At 45.4% G+C, this 22482-nt stretch overlaps 1 protein-coding gene across 4 annotated transcripts in view; it reads left to right on the top strand.

Moving 5' to 3' along the window:
- SLC25A26 (solute carrier family 25 member 26) overlaps positions 1 to 21223 on the top strand; it is an 87604-nt gene extending 66381 nt beyond the window's left edge. For 3 of the 4 annotated variants that reach the window (XM_048315578.1, XM_048315576.1, XM_048315575.1), the window contains 4 exons: positions 6213 to 6282; positions 14228 to 14292; positions 15708 to 15781; positions 20758 to 21223. In XM_048315578.1, coding sequence (XP_048171535.1) covers positions 6213 to 6282; positions 14228 to 14292; positions 15708 to 15781; positions 20758 to 20854 — 306 coding nt within the window. In that variant the 3' untranslated portion in view covers positions 20855 to 21223. The remainder of the gene's footprint in view (positions 1 to 6212; positions 6283 to 14227; positions 14293 to 15707; positions 15782 to 20757) is intronic. The other variant, XM_048315577.1, reaches the window with a different exon arrangement.
- The last annotated feature ends 1259 nt before the right edge of the window (positions 21224 to 22482 follow it).

Genomic DNA, 22482 nt, shown 5'->3' with positions numbered 1-22482 from the left:
TGCAAAGACTGCTTGATGGCTTTCTGTGGAGAGTGAAGACTCCAACCTTGGTTGAAGTTCATTGCACCTGATTTTTAAAGTTAATAAGAAGGAAAAGTTTACAGAATACTTCTGCCCAGGCAGGTGGGGTTCTCAGCAATAATATGTGTTTATAACTCCACCATTGAATCAATAAACCACATGCTATTTCCCTCCTAAAATTAACAGTCAGATCTGTTGCTGCTTAACAGGGCAAGTAGAAAATAGAGGCATGCAGCCAAACTAGGCCTTGAATGGCTCTTTCCCTGCTCTACAGGTAGGTGACTGTTTTCCTTTTTTCCTGGAGAAGTCTAGTATTTCTTTCCTCTGTGCTCAGCTGCATGTAAGTCAAGAGTAAATGAAACCCAGGCCCAGCTTTAAAGCCATTTCCTTGCAGGCAGTGTAGTAAGTGTTCTACCATGCCTCGCTCCCTCTTTGAGTAACAGTTGGGCTGATTTTGGGATTAAGTCCTAATGGTTAAATAACACTGTCTGCCATTTGCTTAGGTGCTGAATCAGGAAAACAGCTTTGCACGGGGCGTTTGGGGGCGGGATGTAACGTGTCCATGCCATGAGCAGAGCGGCTGCATTTTTCTCACAAAGGAACAATGCACCCAACAGCTGTTGAGCAAACAGCCCTGGCTTTATTGCTGCCACAATAAGTGTCATTCACGCTGTCCTGGGGCACAGCCCAAGGAATGCTGCACACCATCTGCACCAAAGGGAGAGAAACAAATGCAACCCTTGCTCACAGCACTGCAGGCACGTTTGGGAAAAGTCAGATGGCCTTGGATCATCAATGCAGCATTTAAACAGACCAGAGGAAAACAGGCTTACACAGTCCATAGATACAGAGCCAGATTGTGATGCTCTTGGTCATGCCCAGGCCACAAGAGGTTCTCTAGAAGTTGCTGAGCTTGCCAATGACATCTGGGGATGTTTGAATATCAAAGAGTTTATTTGGACACTTGTTATTTGCTGAAGAATCTTAGCAGATTTATGTAATCCTTCCATGTAATTTATTCACACACACCTATGAAGCACAGATCTATTAGGCAGTAGCAGTGCAGGTACTCAAGGAAAACCCTGCTGGCTTTGAAGTGATTTTTTAGAAGTGCTTTTTCCCTCCCTGTATGTCCCTTTGTGCCACGGAAACTGGGTGTAGCTGTTCTGCCTTGCCATGGGAACGCTGTTTCGAAGAACATTTCCTTTTAACCAGGCTTTTAGCACATCCATTTTGATTTACATCCAAATGGGTCACAGACATCAATGCAGTATTATATGGGCAGAAAAAGGGAATGAAATGCTTTTAACATGAAAAATACGCTCTTGCATATAGGCCAACTTTTGTTCTCTTTCAATTTATCTAGGATTTGGGTGGGTTTAATTCTAGGACTGAATTCAGTACTGGCGTAAGTGAGCACAACTCCATTAGTGCAAATGGAGTCTCAGCGTTTATGTCAACAGTGAACTTAGATCATTGAATTTTTCCCATGTTTGGGCTTGCATGTTTCCTGCAAGATAATATACACATGTACTTGCCCATATGCTGCACATATGCACATAAAAATCCACTGAAGAGGACTTTTGGTTCTTTGTTCCGTGTTGACTTTATGTATAGAAACTGCAATCAACTTGTGAATTTTTTGCTTCTCCTGTAGCTAATGTGCCATGCATCTGTAAGGGTCAGCCATGCAGAATGCCACGTTGTGAGTAAAATCCCTAGTAGGAAAGGCAAACATGAAAATTGCTTTTCTTTCCTCAGTCTGCAGGACCGCACATGCACACAGATCCATGTGATTAATTTGTACTGATTTTTTTCTCCCCCGTTATCATGAAGTTGAACACTGTTGTGAACAGAGGGGTACATAGAGATACTATAGATACTTATCATTGGAGTGAATTGTAATATTTATTCAGCTGCAGGCCTCAAGTGTAGTGTATGCCACGAGTTCTGGCTTGAAGAATAGCAAGGCCATGGCAGAGATGTCTCATTCTCTGTGATGCTTCCTGCAGCATTGGCGGTGTTGGGCTGGTCATCAGGTTTGAGAGAAGTGTGAGTATTGCATTTTCCTGGATTACCAAAGCTTAGATGTCCTGAATATAGACCATGACCTGGCTGCGTTGAGAACACAAAGCTGACAGCTGATTTTTGCCACAAACTTTTACTACAAATGCGTGGCAAAGGTGACAGGCATGCACAGGTAAGAGTTGTGTGCACTGGTCAAAGGTTATTGGCCATCTGGAGGCCAGGTGTCCTCAGCACTCTGAGGAGTCCACGTTTGTGGGCACCAAATACTTACCCGCAGTATTTAAAAGCAGGGGGATGTATTTGCTGCCCACAAACATGGACAAAAGGAAAAAAGTAGTATTTTCTTTTTTTGTTTTTAGATTGAATGGCCTTTGGTATATCCTGAGAGTGACTTTTCCAATGCTCCCTCTGCCCAAAAAAATAGGGTGTCCTTTTTTTCTCAGTATCAAAAGAGCTAAATAATGTTTGTGGTGAGAATTAGGGGACACTGGCCTATGGAGCAGTAAGAAATGGGATCACTAGGAAGAAAAATACGGTTCTGCCCACGAATAAAACTTGACCCTTCTCTGTGAACATTATCCCTGTGAATAATTGGAAATATGCAGTCAGGCTTCCCGCTGTGTCCCATCCCCTGAGGCCACACCCGCTGTATTGCTTTACATGGTGTAGCAATGCACAGCGAGATTTACATATATATCACAGAAAAGTGTTTACAAAAAAAATTAACATGTGATTGAGCTGGGAAGCTGCAGAGGGCCCCAACTGTATGAGTTTCCATGCGCTTCAGCCAGAAGATTTATTTCCAATTTGTTATTCATAAGGGAAGAGAGAGAGAGAGATTGGGATGGGGTCCTTTGAAGTAGAAAACAAAGTCTTCTATTCAGCCTTCCGCTTAATAGAATACACATGACACAGGCTTGGCATGGCGGCCGCTTTCATGTAATGTGCTCCTTGTCATTTTGCTTTCCTAGGCTGCGAATGCTAGTGAGAATGGGTATTGCCCTGGAAAAGTCAGGTTATCCTCTGCAGCCTTCTGCAGCAGGAGCACAGTGTGAGCAGGTAGAAGGCTTTTTGGTGATGGTGGTGGGGAACCCAAGCTGAGCCAACTGCTGCAGTCGTGTTGCTCATAACTCCTGGATTGTGTTTTACGTTGCAGGAGCATGTGGAGAGAGAGCAGTGTCGTTGGGGCTTCTGCAGGCATTACATGGGCACTTCTGCCCTTTTTTGGAGCCTCTGAGCTGCCCCCCTTGGGCTCTGAGCTCTGCCTGACCTGAGCTCTTGCTATTATCCTCCCAAGTGGAAAGCTCTTCTGCTTCTGTGCAGCATCTAGGATGGCAGAGTGTGCTCTAAGCACTGTATCACTGCAGTAACCAGCAATTTTGTTTAAAGTCAGTGTTTTGGGGAGATCTGTATATGGATCCTATGTTTCTTTCCAGGAACAAGGCCCTGGTTTTATAGTAATCTAAAAACCTCTAACAGCTTCTGTGCATTGCCCTGTTTTAACGGTATTTAAACCCACTCAAAGGGTGAGTGTTTTTGAAGAACTTACAGGCCTGACTTACCACAAAGCCCTGTCAATTAGTTGGTCCACGGGCTATGAGAGAAAACATGTGTTACCTCCAGCACATCATCCTGGCCCACAGCATCGTGTGGTTAGAAAGAATTTGGATCGGAGTCCTGCTGGTCCTCTTGGCCCTGTGACACTTGTTCCTCTTGACTTCCTCCAGGATCATGTCCTCATGCTGTGCTTCCCTCTTGCTCTTCTGCATGTTCAGGTTTGGAGCTCTGGGTGAATCACCGAAATTGGAGATGGAAAGAAATGCGTGAAGTCATCTCATCTTGCCCTTGCCAGCGCAGGATTATTCCCCACAGTACAGTCTTGAGTGCCTTCTCCAATCTATTTTTAAATGACTCAAAGGAGAGGGCTTTCCTCTCCTCCCTGGGGAGGCTGGCTCCGCGCTTCAGTAGACCTCACTGTTGGGGAATTTGCTTCCTGTTCTTCAGCCTCAATTCTCCTTTTCCCTAATTCAATTGAACTGTTGCTGGCTCCACCCTTTTAAACCATTTTCCATATTGCATGACTGTTGCAAATACCTGTTGTCAATTTGCAGGCATAATGGATGGGAATTCATCACCGTTTGCCTTGCTTGGCAGAGGCTCTTTGTGCAGAGCTGCACTAGGAAGCCAGGCTTTATCAGAAACTAGATTTTGGAGCTACATGCCAAGAAATCAGAATGACCTTTTCCCTCTTCTTCGGACAATGACATTAACATAAAACCCCATCATGACTGAGAATATGCTGGGCTTCTGGCAAAGCCATGAACGTCTGAATTAATGGGCTGGTTTTCCTTGTAGTCCTTCAGCAGCTCTTCCACAGTGCATTTTTACATGGCAGCAGTAACTGTTCTGGGTTCGCGGGTTTAGCTGTAGATGTACAGATGTTTGGAGAATGTTTAATTAAAAAATACAGTAATTCTGTTTTTATCAAAAGAAAGCTGTGGCTCCAGCAGCTCAGTTTCTGAACCCTGACTTTCAATTTAAGGTTTCTTAAGCACCTGAAGTGTTTTGCAAATGGGTGCTGAAAGTGGGATTTATGCTTTGACAACACCCAGATACTCTGGAAGGTAGTTTGTCTAAGAGAGTGTGTGTCCTTCTTCCATCAGGACTGAGTTGCAAGAGAACTGTGTGTCCAAAGACTGTAAGTTATTCCAGAAGAGCATATTATGGTTTTGAAGAATTATGAATCTCTATTTATTTATTTATGAGATGAAAATCAGTTTCTGCTGTGGGTGACGGCAGAATAGCAGCCCATACCGAAAACACCAGGAAAAGAATGGCTAGCATTAAAGAGGCTGGAACCCCTTCAGTGCTTTCATACAGCAGAGCTGCAGCTATTTAGCTGTGGCAGGGTACCAAACAACATTGTGGCTGGCCATTGTTGCTTGAACAGTTTGATTTTTAAAACATTCAACTGAAATATAACCACCAGCCAAGTTGGAAGAAGCGAGTCACAAGGACAGCATGTTAAATGAAGAGTCAGCAAACAAGAGAAGGGTTCTCCTGCTCTAGCAGGAAGTGGCTGCACTGCAGACCAGGAGCCCAAGGGCAGTATCTCAGCCTAGCACGGCTATCCAGTTGCTTTTAAGAAAATTTTATAGTACAGAAGTAACATGTCTTTAAAAAGTAGAATGACACAGCTATAAAATAAAATTGCTGATTTCTCTGTGGTGGGCCTCAGAAGGGCCGTAGATCCCATCTCTTTTTGCTCAGTACTGATCCTCACATCATAAACCAGAAACCTCTCCTCCAGACAGCTTCCAGTGTGAAGTGTTTCAGGAGATGGGAAAGGGGTGATGGAGCAGGGTGAAGGAGGAGAGAACACAGTGACTGTAGCTGCCACGGTAAACCCCTCCCAGCAGACTGGCCTTTGCTGCTGGTACTGACCAGGCTCATCAAATAGTGTGACGTGACTTGAGAGGTGTTTTTGGAAGGCACTGTTTAGTTGGGGCTTTAAATGTGTGTGTTTAAACGCTGCTGTGAGTTAATGGATGGGAGCAGGGTGTGTGGGAGCCATGGAGAGGAGGGTGTGTGGTCCCTAATGACACCAAGTGAAAAACAGAGACACACCTGCTTTGGGATATAATGGGAGTGAGAAGAGTAATTTCTTAATGATGGGGGTTTTTGGGCAGTGTGAGGGGAAGGGTTGGTTTAAGAAATGTAGGGGAGCAAACAGGACTTGTATCTGGTGGTAGTGGAAGCTGTTCATTTTAAATGGGAGCCTTGGGTACATCGAGGCTGAGCTGATACTGGTTCTTGCATGCCACTCTCCTGCTCAGTGTTTTGCTTTGTGCTGTTTTATCTGCCAAAAAGAAAATAAATTCACAAAATATTTGCAAAGTTGCATGGCCACAGGCTTAAATACATACATATGAATTCCCTGAAAGCAATTTGCTTCAAGCCCTCCTCAGTTCCAGACGTCTTTCTCACTCCATCTGCTTGTTCAAATACACAAGTTCCTTGGGAAAAATCACTTATTACATCACTCAAAAATGCCACAAAAATAGCTTTTCTCTTAAGTTCCCATCCTCAGAGTTAACTCACATGGGGATCAGATAGATTCAAGCATTTAATAACTTTTTATTTTCCTTTCTCTTTAAACACAGGATCTCTGGTCATGGAAGCAGGGTCACGTGGTGGATTCTTGGCAGTCAGCAGTCTGTGGAGCTTTTGCAGGTGCAAAGGATTACATGTTATACTGGGAAAGACTAAAGAAGAAAGGGAAAAATGTGCAAATCTATTAAGTATAGCAGAACAACATTCCTTTGTAATTCAAGTTTGTTTAGAAGAAAACGGATCCAGTTGTTTGGAAATACGAAAGTCAGCAAAGGAAAGAGAAGAAGAAAAAAAAAACTCAACTAGGGTGTCTGTTTGAAAGACAACCAATTTGTTTTTGACAAATTTCTGTTATTTAAAAACTGTGGCCCTGTCAGTCAGGCTTTGTGATTATTTCAAAGTTGATTTGTAAAATCCTCATCCAGGAGAAACCTTGCTTGGGTGGGGGTTTGTGCAGCTGTTCGCTCTGAGCACTTCCCCAGGGGCTGAAGTGATTGCAGAGGCCGTGATTCACCATTCCTGTGACAGCTCTGACAGCCACATAGATTAACTAGAGGCAGGAGAGCAGAGGGCCAGCACTGCTCAGCCTGGAGGCAATACCTTCTTCAGCAAAAAAACCCAGAGGATGAAACATCTGGGCAATCTCCAGACACTACAACAAGAATAAAGAGTGGCAGAATACAATACTGCACTATTTATTACCAAACAAGCCAGAAGTTAATTGAATTTTTCAGTAGTCTTCTTGCTTGATTTTAGCCTACTGTACTTGTTCCCAAAAAAACAAAAAGAGGGGAAAAAAATCAATTAATGACTCATCAGTATAGCTGACAAGTTTGAGGGAGGAGAGATTCAACTGTCTTAATAGAAAAAACAGATTAATAGTAAAGGGATGGATAGCCAGAGCTTTTTCCCCACGGAGCTAAAATACATGTTGAGATTCCAAACCAGTAAGAGAATATGTGGAAAAAATAAATCCTGTTTAAAGAGAAATTATAGCATTTCTTGAAAAAGAGATTATCAAAAGCAAAGCTTGTTCTTTGATAGCTTACAAAATCAGAGTCATTACACTGTATGTAGTTTTTTAAAAATAAGTTCTGTTAGGGGAAATGAAGTATTAATAGCAGCAGAATTCCAGCAGAGACTGAGGCTTCATTTTGAAGGGCACAGAAACTGCACAGCTGAGGGGAGGCAGTGTGGCTGTTGCTGCACAGAGTTAAGTAGATTGGGTGTGTGAGCAGTGAGGGAATGGTTTAGGTAGAACTGATTCCATTTTGGGGCCGAGAGAATATTTTAGGTGACCTCTTGTGGTCTTGTCCAGCTGTATTTTTTCTGTTTATGTTGATGGGAAGGGAGTTCTATTCTGCTTAAGATCCTGCTGTTGGATTTTACACTGACTTCATCAGTCAGTGCAAACAAAATAAGAGCGAATGAAGCAGATCTTTCATTTTTCTTTTGAAACAAATCAAGCTAACAGACTAAAAATGCCTTAAAATTCAATCTGTATGTCTGCAGGTGTGATGGGGATCATTACCTCTGTTGATTTCTTTACAGTTAGATTGATACAAAAACTGCGTTCAGGCATGTTCAGAGAGCTGGAAAGGTTATCTGATTTACCCAAGGCCTTGCAGAGTAATTTCCTGAGGTCCAATTTGGTGTCTCAGCTGGAAATTTAGCCCAGTGCCTCCAATACCTTCTCTGTATGTCCTAATTCTGACCAGTTGTGCTTGGACTTGCTACTATTTAATGGATGTTCAGCACTGTCTGCTCCTTTTCTAGCAGAAATCTTGCAGAAGGAGCGTCCAGAGGCACAGCTGTGCATGGACATGTGCTCACTGTCCTTTGGCACACACTGAGGACACCAACACTTGGTGTTGGAGGAGACACTAGGTCCTGGAGCAGCACAGAGACTTCCAGGTCCATGTGGTGGTAGATGAGACACTTGGCCTGGTTGCCTTCCTAGGCTCTATTCCCCAAGCACGAATCTTTGAAGAGCTGGAGTCGTAATTTGTAGATCATGTTGTAATTGGTGAGGATGAATATTCTCTGAGTTATCCTTCCTTCAGCCTGGTTTTTCTTCTCTGTGCTTTGTCTCCCTATTCTTTCCTTTTCACCAGCAGTATTGTAATCTTCCTTTCTCATGTGTCCTTTGACGACCTGCTTCAAAGCTTAGGAGGTTGAACTCTTTTTGGATCAGAACCTTCCCTTCTGTCTCCATTGCCTCCCCCTGAGGTATGGAACAAGCTGGCTCTGATATTGATCTATTCTGGTACCACATCCATTCTATTTCACTGAAAATATTTAGCCTTTTTGCTGAGGGGAGGCAGTGGAACAATAATTTCCTGCATTCTGAACAATGGATTCCAGAGTTAAAAATTATTGACTACCTACATGTAGCTTCAGATGAGGGAAGAAAAAGCCAACCAAACTCTTTATCCCTTTCTTTCCATCCCAAAACAAAAAAATTAAAACCCCATCAGTTCGCTGGGAATAAAACAAGGTGGATGTGTGCATAGAAGTGATTTAAAATCACTGTGTTATAAACCTTAAAAGGCAAATGTTATCCAAAAAACAACCTTTGCACACAGATATGCTGCCAAAAGCCACCATGGTGGTGGTGGGATGGTGAAATCACACAGACAGGCTTTTCTCCTGTGTTCTTTGCTTGAATTCAATACTTTCTAAAAATATGTTAGAGGTCCTGAGGGGCAGGGTAATAAGCTGAAAGAAACTGAAAAAAAAGTCCTGTTTAGCTTCCCTTTATGGCACACACACATGTGTGTGTCTGTATGAGTTGGTTATAACTATTTGGTGAAGACAGAACCAAGAGCAACAATCTGTTGAATTGCATCCCCAGTGCCTGTGAAATGGCAGCAGTTTCAGCCAAAGTGCTGCAAGAGGCCCAACACTGCCGTATTGAGCCCTCATATGTAAGATAGATGTATGTGATCCATGGGCTTTTAATGGAAATATAATAGGCATGAACATAAATATTAGAGATTTGGAATCCTCTCTGACTCATCTGTTAATAATTTAATCCCTCAGTGCCTTGTCCAGCTTTATCATCATCTTTGGTGTCTTAACAGAGATGTTTGGAGCAGCCAGGGAGTGGGAAAAGGTGATACCTGAGCAGTCAGTGGGGAAGAACCCAAGGGTAGATCTAAACGAGATTTTAAGCCTGAGGTTGTGTTTTAACCAAACTAAGCCTGAGGTTGTGTTTTAACCAAACCTTGCCTCGTGTCTGAACTGTTTGGGCACCACCCCAGATCTGGGCAGGGTATGGAGGCAGAGGAGGGAAGCATGTCCCCATACAGGCATGGTTCTGGTTTCACCCCATGCTCAAGTGTTCTCTGGATTTAGACTGCCTGGCTGGACTACCCCAGCCCTGCAGTGTACCAAGGCAGGCTATCCCAGGAGAGCTTCTGTGTGGGTTTCCTGTGTTCTCCATGGAAGTAGGTCAGTGGCAAGGAAATCCTGCCATTGGGTATTAGCTGTTGGGAAAGAAGAATACTGCCCTGGAGCAGCAAGGTGATCCCCAGCTTGTCAAAGAACCTAATGTCCATTTAATGTGACTGAAAATTGCCCCTGTTAAGCTGCCTTCTTTGTCGCTGCCATAAGAAAAAGTGTGGCTTAACATTAATAATTAATGCTGTGTGGTGACAAAGTCACCACGAATGGAGGTGCAAGTCCAGTGAGTCATAATGCACTAACGAGAGCTTTTTGCACATTAACAGGGAGGATTTCCCATCACTTTTGTTTTGATCTAATCAGCTCTGACAAGATTACACACTGTGTCTAAAAGCCTCTTTAACTCTATAGCTCTGAATAAATTTTTGAGTAGTTCTCAAGATTTCCCTGCAGAGTCTGCTTGGAACATGCTCCTAACCCTGAATTGGTTAAATCTCTGGAGGGTGCAGTGCTTTGTCTTGGTATTTCTGCTGAAATCCAAAGACGTTCTCAGATCACTTCGCTCTACTTTAGGCAGGTGGTGTTCCCACGCTGATAAAGGGCCAGAATAACTTCCTTTTAAAAAAATTTAACATGGTATCAGTAAAATAAAAGTTCAAATAAGAACTTATTGATTGAAGAGTTCTGAAAAAGACCATTTGTGAACTTGGAAATCAGTCAGTGTAAGAGGATGCTGTGAGGTTTAGCATTGGACCTGAGCCACTCAGTTTTTCAACCTGGAAATTGGGATGTGATCCTGAATCGGTCCTGGGTAATCTCCAGATGTCAGTACAGAAAGTAATAATGAAGAAAGCCAATAGTACAGTTCCACTGGAATTTTTTTTCTTTTCCTAAGATGAACTAATTCCAACAAGGAACAAATTGCTGTCTCTTGAAGTGAGCTTGACCTACAGAACAGGACTGGTATTGCAGAAGAGAAAGCGGGGGTCTGGCCATATGACAGGAACTCAGAATCAGGGAGAACCCCTGTAATGGCCAGAAGGATTCCCTGGACCCTTGTGAAAAGGGGAGGAGAAGTTAAAATGGTACAGAAAAGCAAGACGCCAAAACTGAAGGAGAACTTGTCTTCCTCCCTTCATAGGATCTTATTTGAGGATTGTGTACCTTTTCCTGTAGCAGCAAATTCTACAGGCTGCGAGAACCTAGGGTTATGAATTGTTCCCAGGTGAAGTATTTCACTCTGCTCTGATGCTTTTAGTTGTGTATGACAGCTAAAATGGTAGAAAGTGCCAGCAGCAACCATGGGGAATATCTTAAGTCTTCAAGTCTTTTTATTCTTATTGCCAAATAAAGGTAAATCATTTTCTGCAGATGTCTGTCACCAGCACTTCCATCAAGGACTGGTCACTGGGAAAGTGTGAGTAGCAGGGGGATTTTCTGTTTAACATCCTGACTTGGTAAAGTTTGGCTGCTCAGCTGATGTGTGAATGTACAGTGACCATTGTAACTTCTTGGGAGATGGGTGATGAATTTTCCACTACTGCACGAAGGTTTATTTTCCCAATAGAGGAATTTGTCACTCTGCTAGAAGTACTAAAGAGCCAAGAGCCTTCTCCCATGTGAAAAGCCATCTTTATGCATGTTTGCTGAGCCCAAGTCATCCCCAGATCTGTCTAGGGCAAGGGAGAAAGGAGCCTTCTCCAAGACTGAGTTGGTGAATGGGCCTGGACACAGACTGCCTGCAAAGGTGCCTTTTTCTCCATCAGCTCTGCAGAGAAACCAGGATGATTTAGGAGTGGGAGTCTGGATGTGTTTGGGCCTTTCTTGTCCACCTGATACTCTGATGCTTTTCCTGGTTGCTGATTAGTGGAGCAGACTCCAGCCTCATGTGGCAGTTCTTGGTGAGTTCAGTGAGAGCAGGAATTGAATGATTTATTTAATAAATAAGTGATTTAAAGATCCATTGGGCCCTATGGTGTATTAGTGCACTGCACAGCCCTCCTATTTTCAATGAACAGACAGTTTGCATCTGTTGTATCAATCTGGTGATTGGAAGCAGTCAAGTTTTAAGTTCCTTTATCCTGTTCCTGGGTACCTCTGTACTAAGCTTTAAGAGGTCACTGTAAAATTATCTTGAAGATTTAGAGTTAAGGCTGGAGAATATTCATTTTGTCAGACTCTGTCTTCAATAAAAAGCAGTCCCCAACAAATGCTAGCTTTAATCTCATGTTTTTGTCAAGCATATACAAACTTGCTTTTAATTTAGCCGCTATTCTGCTGCTTGTTGTGCTTATGAAGCATTTTATTGTTGCTGTTGCCATTCTGAATTGATTGGTAAATCTGTACCAAATACTTCCCAGTGATGAAAAAAGAAACACTGAAATTTAGTAACAAAAGAGTAGGGAAGATCCAGATGTCAGCTGGGGAAAAAATGAAAACCAATCAGCTTTGATTAAACTTTTCAGATAAGAATTTGGGAACATCATGCCAGGATAAATTGTGTTTGTTCTAATCACTCTTATCAGCCAAGACTGAAGCTGCTGCCAATAAGAAACTCTCAGGAATAAATGCATAAAAAAAGTTACAGAGATCTGATAAGGGACATAAGTTAGTCTGACTAAAGTGTTGCCATCAGAGCTGGGTGATGCTTTGTGATTTTTTTGCTTGACACAGGCCTGACAGCCATGTGGTTCACTGTTTAATTTTAGCTTGGTCTGTGGGCAAAGGAAGGGCTTCTACATCCAGACTTGTAAAGCCACTATTTTCCATGGAGATTATTTTTTACCATTCTAAAAATACATTGCTGACATGAGTACCAAAGTTTCTATCCAGACCATTCTCTCAAAGCCTTTTGGTCACTTACGCAAAAACTGGCTCACAATAAAAGGATTTTCTGACCTTAAAGAAGATCCAAGAATTGACTGGAATTTAGTTTAACTTGCTCATAGTTTCTGCTTTGACTTCTTGAATACAGCCCATTTTTTCTGCTTTTTAGTGAGGTATCACTGCTAGAAAGCTTCCGGCATAGTGAACCGCATGGGCCAACCTAATGGGAGTGGAAGCTGCTCCTAAACCAGGCATTTGGGCTGTTCACTAACTCAGCTTTCCTGCTATTCTTGTTTGAGATCCAGGGGACTGCACATGTGCCTTACTGCATCTCCTGAACTGTCATGGGACATTCCTTAATGAACTGTAAGAAGTCAAGTAGGGTGCCAGCTGGCCCAGCCTCCTCCGTCGGAAAACAGAGGTTTAATATGTTCAAGTTAAGGTGGTTGAGAGAGAGAGATGCAGGTAAAAACACAAGCCAGCAGGGAAAATGGATTTTTTATTACTTTACAGATTTTAGAAGAAATGTTTTTTCCCCCCTCTCCCATCCCAAGAAAAGAGAGATCAATTTTTCTACATTCCATAAAACTTGGAACAGAAAACAGATTATTTTTGGCTTATTCCCTGGGTACTGTGTAGGCTTCAGTCTTTGGAGTCACTTTGTTCCCAGCTGTAGCAGATACAGGATTTATACAAGCTCCAGAGGAAAAAAAAAATTAGGAGGAAGAAGAAAGATTTCAGAACTAGTCTCTTGCTCTCTTTTCTCCCCCCTTTCTTCCCCTTTCATTCTTCACTTACTGCTGCTCCTGCATTTCAGAAGTTTCCTTCACTTTGGCTCTTCCTCAGCATGAATTACTCTTTTGAAATATTTTGAACAGAGGAGGGAAAGATTAGAGTTGATTTTAGGATGGGGAAATAAGGCAAAGGGAATAAAATCCTGGGAGGAAAAGCAGCAAAGCTGGTCCCTAGATAGCACAAGAGGCCAGGCTGTAGTCACAGGGTTAAAATACAGAGCCAGACACACACATGTTCGGGGATGAGACATGCAGATGGATAAGCTGAAGATTTCTGGCTTTCAGGAGGAAAGTCACAGCTGAGCTGGCTGTGGCAAGTGACAGTAATGAGCTCCAAGGGTGAAGTTTGGGAGTGAGTAGAGAATAAAAATGCCCCTGAGAGTAAGATGGCACTTGTGGCAGCAGACTTCTGACAGTTTTCTAAGACCCTTGGGCAGCTTCACATTGTTGTTATCCAAAGTGGAGCTGATTTAATCTGTTGGAGATGAGCTCCATCCCAAACACTGACTTGTCTTTTTTCTTTGAAACAGTCCCAGATCCCGTTTGTGTCTATCTACTGAGGAGCCCAAGCATATGTGTTTCAGATACAGAACATGTTTCTATCTTTCTAGCATTTACATGGTCAGACTTTAATTCTCTAGGCAGAACACAGTGTGACTGGTTTATTTTCCCATCTCTGCAAATGAGTAAGCAGTTTCTTCCTTCCAAACTTGCTGTAGATGTTGGAAGTGGAATCTGTTATCCTTGCAACCTTCATATGTTCGTATATGTACAGAGTCCAGAACAAAAAGACAGTAATGCCCCTGGGGATGTTTGGATTTACAGTTAACCAGCAGAGAGCTGTTTTCTAAAGTCAATACACAGTAACAAGGTCTGTGTACAGACCTTGGACAGACGTACCTGGGCTCTGACGTGAGGGAACGTGCTGTGGGCATTAATAACAGAGCAGTGTTGACCACAGCCCTGGGAATTATAGGCAGTGTGGCATTTATATTCACACAACAATGTCTCACTTGTGCTTGGTATTTTAATTTTCTCAGGTGGATTTGCAGCTGCAGTCACCACACCTCTCGACGTAGCAAAGACGAGAATTATGTTGGCAAAGGTAAGAGTGAACGAGGCCACCAGACAGGCTGGTGAATGGCCTGGGTATTCCGGGGTTTCTGTAGGGTCGTTACAGACTGAAATCCAGCACCTATTAATAATCATTTCTGGTCTTGTCCTCGAAGGCAGGAGTAGATGTGAACAGGCACTGCATGCAGAACTAATGAAATTGTTGTGTTCCTTTCCTTGAATGCTCCTCTCTGGTCCTTTCCCAAAGGAGCTGTCTGAAACAGACTTGGGCTTGTGCTCAGCTTCCAGAATCTCATGCAGTGTCTTTAGGAGAAAAGCCTTGCAGAGTCAGACACCCAAAGTTAAATTGCCCATCAGGGATTTATTCAGCTGTTGTTTTGAAAATTCAGAGTGTGTGTATGTCTTTTCTGAGGAGGGCTTGGTACTGGGTTTTCTGTCCTAAAAAGTTAAGCTACAGAGATTGTGATGGGGGGTTGGCAGAAGGAAGATTGCTTATAAGATCAGTGAGTTTAGTAAGTTTAGAAATTGCTACTGAGTCTGATGTTCCCATCATCATCTCATTGATCCAGAGCAGAGCTGACAGCCACAGAGCTAAGAGCCCTTGGCAGGTGGATGTTCCTAAAGCCTTTCTCCCAGCCCTGAAGAGAGCTGTTGTGTTGGTGAAGGATGGGCATTGTGAAGTTTCTGTGGGTGTTTTTCACCCTGTTGCTCTGGTCTCTCAATTTGGGGTGTTTCTTGTTGATAATGTGCACCTCCCCAGCTGAGTCACATCTATGCTCACCATGTTGCTGTGTTGTGTATCTGTCATTGCTGGCTTGTGCCTGCTGCAGCTTCTTTGTCTTTGGATAGTGTCAGTGATAAACCTGTAAGAACTGGGTTTCATTTATCTCTGCCTCTCTCCTGAGCCACCAGGTAAAGAAATGAGGATGCTCTGAGGTGTTCTGGGACCATTCCATTTATATTAGTCATCTCACATTAACTAGGTCACACATGGAATTTAATTGTCTCTAGTCCTGCTGTTTGTCCTCTGTTTTGCACTCAAGACAATTTTCACATGCATTTCACTACTCAGGGGTTTTTTTGGTTCTTTTAAATCTAAAGGAGCAGCAAAGTCACTTGTTGGTGCTTCGAGACTGTGTTTTTATTCATATCTTACTGCAGAATCAGCTGCTGGATGTAGAGCTGAGTGTAGTGCAGAAGGGACCGGGTGTCCAGTTCTGAAGTAACCAGCTCTGTGACCTTGATTGCTTTGTTCTTCTGTGCCTCTGTTTCACTTTGCGTCCTTTATTTCATTCCTGGAGACGAGGAGCTTTTGCCTGTGCCTGGGGTAAGGAGGTCGTTAGGATGTCTGTAATTCCTGTCATGTAGCACTAACCAGGGACAGGTGCTCAGTAAATAACTAAACCTCTGCCAACAGTTCCCAATCTCTCTCTCCCTGTGGTGCAGGCTGGTTCCAGCAATGCCAGTGGGAATGTTCTGGCTGCCCTTGGTGGCATCTGGAGGACACAAGGCCTGTCAGGGTAAGGACATGCTGCACCTCAGGGGTTGTGTGTCTGTGTGTTAGGGGGTGTGAGAGGATGGGATGGGATCTGTTTATATTTAAATACTGGCATACAGAAAAGCCTTTTGATTGCTGTACACCTGGACAGGGAGCAACAGTCAGGTAGCCAAGAACAAGTTCCTCAGGGAGGTTGAGTGTCCTCACTTTAGCACTGGCTGGGGGCAGTGTCCAGGGAAGAGCACAGAAAAGGGGCATTGTTGGGAATGTATCCAACCTCTAAGCCTAGCTCCAGGTGTCAGAGGCGAGGGTGGCTTTGTGTTAATAACCCATGATGGACTTTTCCCTGTGAATGTGTGCGTTTGTGATTTGTATCCATTTAAATTCAGGCACATCTCGTTGCAGCGAAGACAACAGTTTTATTTGAGGGGTGTGAATCACCTCTCCTGAGGTGTTGGGAAAGGCCAGCATAGGATCCACATGCCCCTTATGGACAGTTTTTCCTCCTCCTGGCAATTTCTTTAGATTTGAAAGCACCAGCAAGGTCTCCTCTGTTCCTTTCAATTGTCCATTCTTGCTGCGAAGTGCAAAATGAGCAGGCAGTGCCAGCGTGGGGAAAAGCTGAAGCAGATGGAGGGAGCCGTGTGCTCCCTGACTTGTGCTTTGAACCTCCTGTTAGGTCTGGCCTTGAGCACGTGGCCCCAGATTTTTGCAGTGTGGAACGCATTGCAAAAGCGCAGGTTTTCTGAGCCAGGCTTGAGTACAAAGAGTAGGTCTGAGCAGCCACAGATCAGCTCTCCAGGGCTTTCCTGCTGTAGCCAGAGTGTAGGAATGTTCTGGGCTTTCCTCTGACCGGCTGTGGAAGTCTGGGGTGATGTCCATCCAGTCTCTTAAGTGCCTCACTTTGTCCAGTCCTGAGACAGAGAATTGCTCTCCTGACCTTGGAGCAGTGTAGGAATACAGAGTCTTCTGCTAGTGTTTCTACAACATTTTGAGGTGTCAAAATTATTATTGAGTTTTACTGACACTGCTTCACTTACACTACCTTGTCCTCTTTGAGTGTGTGTCTTATACCAGTAGTTGGCCTCTGAAAGTGAATATATGTCTTAACTTCTCCAGTCCATGAAGTTCAGCCTGTGCTTCCTTCAGCAGGGCTCATGTCTCACCTGCCTTTGGCCTGGAAGAGAAATGAATGGGTTTTTTTGAAGCTTGGGGCTTTTCCCTGTAATTTTCCCTAGGTTTTTAACCCTCTCACTCTTTCAGGGCACTGTTTTAACCTTTGTTGCCTGAAGCATTGTGCACATCGCAGCTTTGCGGGGGACAGCTTTCTCAGAACATCTGATCTCTGCTTGCCTGGCTAATAAAAGTTCAACCCTCTTTCTACACATGTGGGAAATAATTCAAAACAAATTGCAGGAAGTTCCTGAACACCGATTCCAGGAAGGTATCCAGCTGTCCCCCCCGGCAACACTCAGGGATGGGCTGTCTCAGGTTTGCCTCTTGGAGGGGATGAGGTGATGTGGCAGTGGATGAGTTTGGGGTCCTACATGGCTTGGTGGACTCTAAGGCATGTTTTGAAAGGGACTGGAAGAAGTGAGGCCGTGTCGGCTGCTGGTGGAAGTTGAGCTCTGAAGGGTGTGAAGAGGCCTGGATTTGACTGAGAAAACCTGCCCCGTACCCCAGCCAACAGCAGAAAGTAAAAATGTATGTTTGTGTTCTTTTCAGGGTGGTTCAGCAGTGCCCTTTTCTAAACAACCCAGAATTAAACTCTGCCCAAAGATAGTACCAGTGGACTAGGACCAAAGGGAGCACAATTCAGTTGAAATCAAAACAATAAGAGATCTGGAGAAAAAGTAACATGTAAAGGAGGCCAAGCTGCGTCAGCTGCAAGGAAAAGGAAGAAAGTCTTGGGAAAAATAAACGCAGAGGCTGTCATGCCTGCTGCCAATTATAAATCTATTAATCAAAACCAATAAAAATGTCGGGCTTTTTTGGCCAGTTGCAACATGACATGATTTATGGCTCCTCTAATAAATCTTGTACTTGAAGAGGAGGAATTCTGATGGCAGAAAGACACATAGCTTATTGCCACCTTATTAAAACCAGAGCACAGGGCTCAGCTTCCTGGTCTGCACCTAGTAAATCCCTCTGCTTCATGCCAAGAAATTCCACATCCATTTCTGTCCAGGGAGAGCCAGGACTGTGGTAGGGGTTAGGATAGCAATGGGGTGAGTGGATCTGTGCACCTCTTTGCTCTTGCCAGAGGGGTAGAGGAATCATTCACAGGAAGGGAAGTTTGCATCTTGTCTGACAGCTTTTCACACAAGGAGATGGTGTTTTAAAGCCATGGATGAAGCTTCCCAATTCATTGGTGAGAAACACAAGGATTATTGGAGTGGTAATGCTGGTGAGGTGGCCTCTGTGGAGCTGGGGATGGAGCTGGTGGTTTTGTACCAGGTGTCCTGTTCCTCCCATGAGCTTCGTGGTTGGACTGAAGTTGGCACGTGTGAGGTACCGATTTAATAATCCCTCAACATCGTTTAGTTTTATTTGTTGAAGTGTGAGTTATGAATCTCGATTTCAATGGAAAAGTACCAGAAGGGCACATGCCTCGGCAGTAACAGCACATGCACAGAGAAAGGCTCTGTTACTGGGCTACCCCCTCGAGGGGAGGAGAGCAGCTCTGTCTCTGAGCAGAGAAAATTGTCTTCAGGGAATACAGAAGAGTCCTATCTCTGGGGGAATTTTGCCAGGCAGCCAACCAGGGGGCAGAAAGCCTCCACCACCAGCCTGCAAATTACACCCCGAGAGGCGAGGTAACCCTGTTGTGGGGTGAGACTCTTCAGACTGTCCACTAATCTCCTGTGAATGGGAAAACCATGGGAGGAGCTGTGGGATATAAAAACCATTATGAACAGCATCACTTCGGCTCATTGTGTGCCATTTATCGGCTGCCCGAGGCCTCCCCGAGGAGCCCCGTGCCTGGCGCTGCTGCGGGCCCGGCCCTGTCCTCCCTCTCCTGCCCGGCCTCTGCTCGCCCCGCTCGGCGGCTCCGCTCAGCCTGCTCGCCCCTCGGTCCCTGCTGCCCGCTGAACCCGAGCCATGCTGCTCCTCACAGCCAGCCCTGCTGGCTGCTGTGCAGAGCACAAGCTGCCCATAGAGAGAGCTGGGTGCAGAGCTGGGTGCAGAGCTGTGGCCAGAGGAGAGCAGCAGTTTGTGTCAGTATGGCCACCTCATTGGTCCAGAGGGTACTTCTTAGGTTACACGGTGCTTTTTTCAGCACTGGCCCCTCTGTGCTGTGTCCAGGCCCTGCATTGCCTTACCATCTTTCCCTGGGAAGTGGTGGAATCAGCAAGCCTGGAAGTGTTGTAAAAGTGTGTAACTGTGGTGCTTGGGAACGTGGGTTAGGGGTGGGCTTGGCAGTGCTGGGTTATTTTGGGCTTGTCTTTTTTCAACCTAAATGATTCAATGATCCAAAGTCTAACTGCAGGGGTCCTGTTAGTCTCCTGTTAGGAACTGAGGAGTGGCAGAGTGCCAGGTGAAATCTCCAGAGAGCAAATCCAACTAGACAGCAGACCTCTACCCACCAGAGTGGTTTCTGATGGGGCCAGCAGAAATAAACCCAATTTATCTCATCTGCTGATGGGCGCAGGCATGGCCCAGCAGAGAGCAGTTCAGATCAGACCTGCCACAGAGCTCTGCTCTTTGGATTTGGGACCTGCCTGCAGCTGTTCAGCTCTGCCCTCATGCAGAAAGGGAGCCCATGGGGAAAGTGTGGAGAGGCCACGGGTGGCAGGTGGGAACAGGAACTGGGAGAAGCAGGGCCAGGATTCTTGGAAGTGATGGTTGGTAATAGGGGTTGCCAGGGATGCAGCTTCTGGGTTAACTCAGTTATGGGCCCCTGTTTGTGTAATAGCTGTGTCTCGAGTGGGCTGTTCTGGAAACGAATATCTGCCCCTGCTCCCGTAATGAGGCTCCCTAATTCGGCAGGAGAGGGATGGTGTGTGCTGCTCCCTAGGATTTGCCCTACCAGTGCTCTGTCCATACATGCCTTGTACAAATTGCTCTGTTTTAAAGCTGTCATTATGGTAATAGACCCAATTGCTGTCTAGTAAAGCCATAAAATGTTTCCATCTGCCTGTGTGCTCCAGGCTCCTTTGCAGAGCTCATTATTGTCAGAGGTTTCCCTGTGCAGCAGGAGCAGGGAGCTCCTGAGCAGCCAGGTCTCACCAGGAATTACACCATGTCCCACTGTGGGCACGCTCTTAGCAAGGACCATGCAGTGTTTGGAAAAGCCAGGGACAGGATCCCTGTGGACCTCAGCCAGGCCGAGGGTGATAGATCTGGAAGGAGGTGGGATGCCAGATGGATTCAAGCCTAATGTTTAATCCTTGCTTGCCACAAAGGAAGCCTGTAATCCTCTGGGAGGATACACTGGCCTGTCCTGAAGATGTTAAACCAACTGTGAGTTTAGATGTGTCAAGCAATTGGCTTTGCACAAGTTTCCTGTTAATTTCAAAGAACTGTGAAGATCAGGCACCTAAAAAAGGTGAAGGTGCCATAAATTGAATATTTCTTCTCCTTCACGGCTATTGCGTGTTGCTGGGAATGAGCCACTGCAGTGAGCAGGGCTGTTTCTGCAAGGGGGAGCCCCTGACACAGAGGGGCTGGTGGGGGCAGTGGAGGACAGGATGTTCCCACCTGCAGACAGGATCTTCCCAGTCTGCAGCTCTTTGTGGGCATGTGTCCGAGCTCCCCTTTCCAGTGGCCCATAATAGCCTCCTGCCTTTTCCTTCTGCACCTGAGGAGTGTGGAGAGAGCTTAAAAATCACAAGCTTTGGGAGTGCTGTGTTGGGGAAGCCCAGACAGATTCCTTCAGTGAGCAGTGGGGTGGGATTTAAGAAACCAGCAAGAGAGAGTTTTTCTTGGCTTTGTCTTCCGAAGCCCCTGCATCTGCTCCCGGTTCGTCCTCTTAAACTGCTTTTCCTTTGCCTTCAGCTTGTTCGCAGGTGTTGTCCCACGGATGGCAGCCATCAGCCTGGGAGGCTTCATCTTCCTGGGGACATATGAGAAGACTCGGCAGCTGCTGCTCTGAGCCAGCCCGGCCGCTCCTGCGGGGGGAGAAGCCGGAGAAGCCGCCGAGGCAGAGGAGGAGTCGGGCTGGGAGCAGAGCCTTCCTCCGGCACCCCTCACAGCAGCTGTCCTGCAGGCTGAGAGCCACTCTCCCTGCTAGAGAAAACTAAATCCTCCAATAATCCAGCTTCCCAAACATGAAATTTTCCTGCATGGAAAGTGGGTGAGGTCATTGTGAAGAGTTGTGCCAAAAAAGTAATGTTTGGGGGGTAAACAGCTAATTATGGTGGCTGCGAAAGGCGTTATTAGAACTCCTGCAGGGAAAGTGTTTTGGAAAGCTCTGGCTCGGGGGCTGTGGGGAGGCTGAAATAAAGCAAGTTTTCATCGTTCAGTGGCACCTGCCTCGTAACAGGGGAGGGGAAGGGGCCGATAGAGTTACAGCCTGCTGCCCTCCAACAGCACTGAAAGGATTCTGGCTTGGGAGAGCTCTTTGTAAAAGACAATAATCCATTTGTTTCTGATTCGAGCTGTATTTGTGGAAGTTTATATTCCTGTTTATACGTACAGGTGCTCAGCAAGCATTCCTGTGAGGAAGCCAACGCAGCTTTATTAATCACACTCACATTTCTCCAGTAAAAGCATGGGCTTGTATTACTTTACAGCAGTGCTTGTGCAAAGACATGGAGCTCTGCCTTCTTTTGGTCTTCATCCCTCAGCTGCTGAAGCAGTGGGAGGATGGAAGGGCTGAAGCACGGGAGGGAGGCTGGGAGGGTAAGGCAGGGAGAACATCGGAGTTCTGCCGATGTAAGGGTGGATCCTGAGGGCTCTCGGGGGGCTGCTGGCAGGCAGAGCAAAATTCTGGTGCTGTTCTTGTGTAGGAAACAGAAGCTGCAGCAGTCAAAACAGTGCGGGGAGGAGTGTGAGGAGACCTTATTGGAATTACGCAAAATTATCACCAGAGTCGGTGCTGGCGGTCAGGTTTACAGCACCAGCTTGGCTGAGTGGTGGTTGAGGAGGTTTAGCTGTGGAGGGTGTTTCTGAGGGCAGGCAAAGCCAAGGGACTGTGGTGGGTGATGGGTTCCTGCACGGCCCTGGGTTGGGCCATGATACTGGGCAGTTCCTCATGACTGAGCCATGCCAGGTCACTGGTTCTGGTGGCACCGTGCATGCTCTGTGCTCGCTCCGTCCCCGTCATCCCAACACTGATGTACTGGGGATGATGTGCTGCCCTAGGGTGCTGTAATTTAACTGTGAGGCTGTTCCCCTCATGAGGACGATGTGCAGGTGTTCAGAGTCTGGAGGGAGGGAGAACAAATGCCAGACCAGGTTAATGTACTGACCAGGGGACACAAGTGACACCAGAGCCCCTGCCCAGAGCACCAACAGCCCAGGCTGGATGTTTTGTTACACTGTTATCCATGACAGAGTAGTAAGACTTTGTAGAGGCCAAAACTTAGAAAATAATTGGCAGACAAGTAAAACATAGAGAACAAAGGACATAATTCTTAAAAATAATCTTCAGTTAAAATTGGGAATTCAGCCAAGTCCTGTCTTGGCTGGTTGGTAGTGCTACTCGTTACCATGGCTTGCTGTAGAGGTTGTCTCTTTTATGACATTCTATACATGTATCCTGTATATATGTATCAGATC

Source organism: Corvus hawaiiensis, chromosome 11, assembly GCF_020740725.1.
Source record: "Corvus hawaiiensis isolate bCorHaw1 chromosome 11, bCorHaw1.pri.cur, whole genome shotgun sequence".
NCBI lineage: Eukaryota > Metazoa > Chordata > Aves > Passeriformes > Corvidae > Corvus > Corvus hawaiiensis.
The sequence above is the reverse complement of the archived record's forward strand: the minus strand, read 5'-3'. Positions and strand labels throughout refer to the sequence as shown.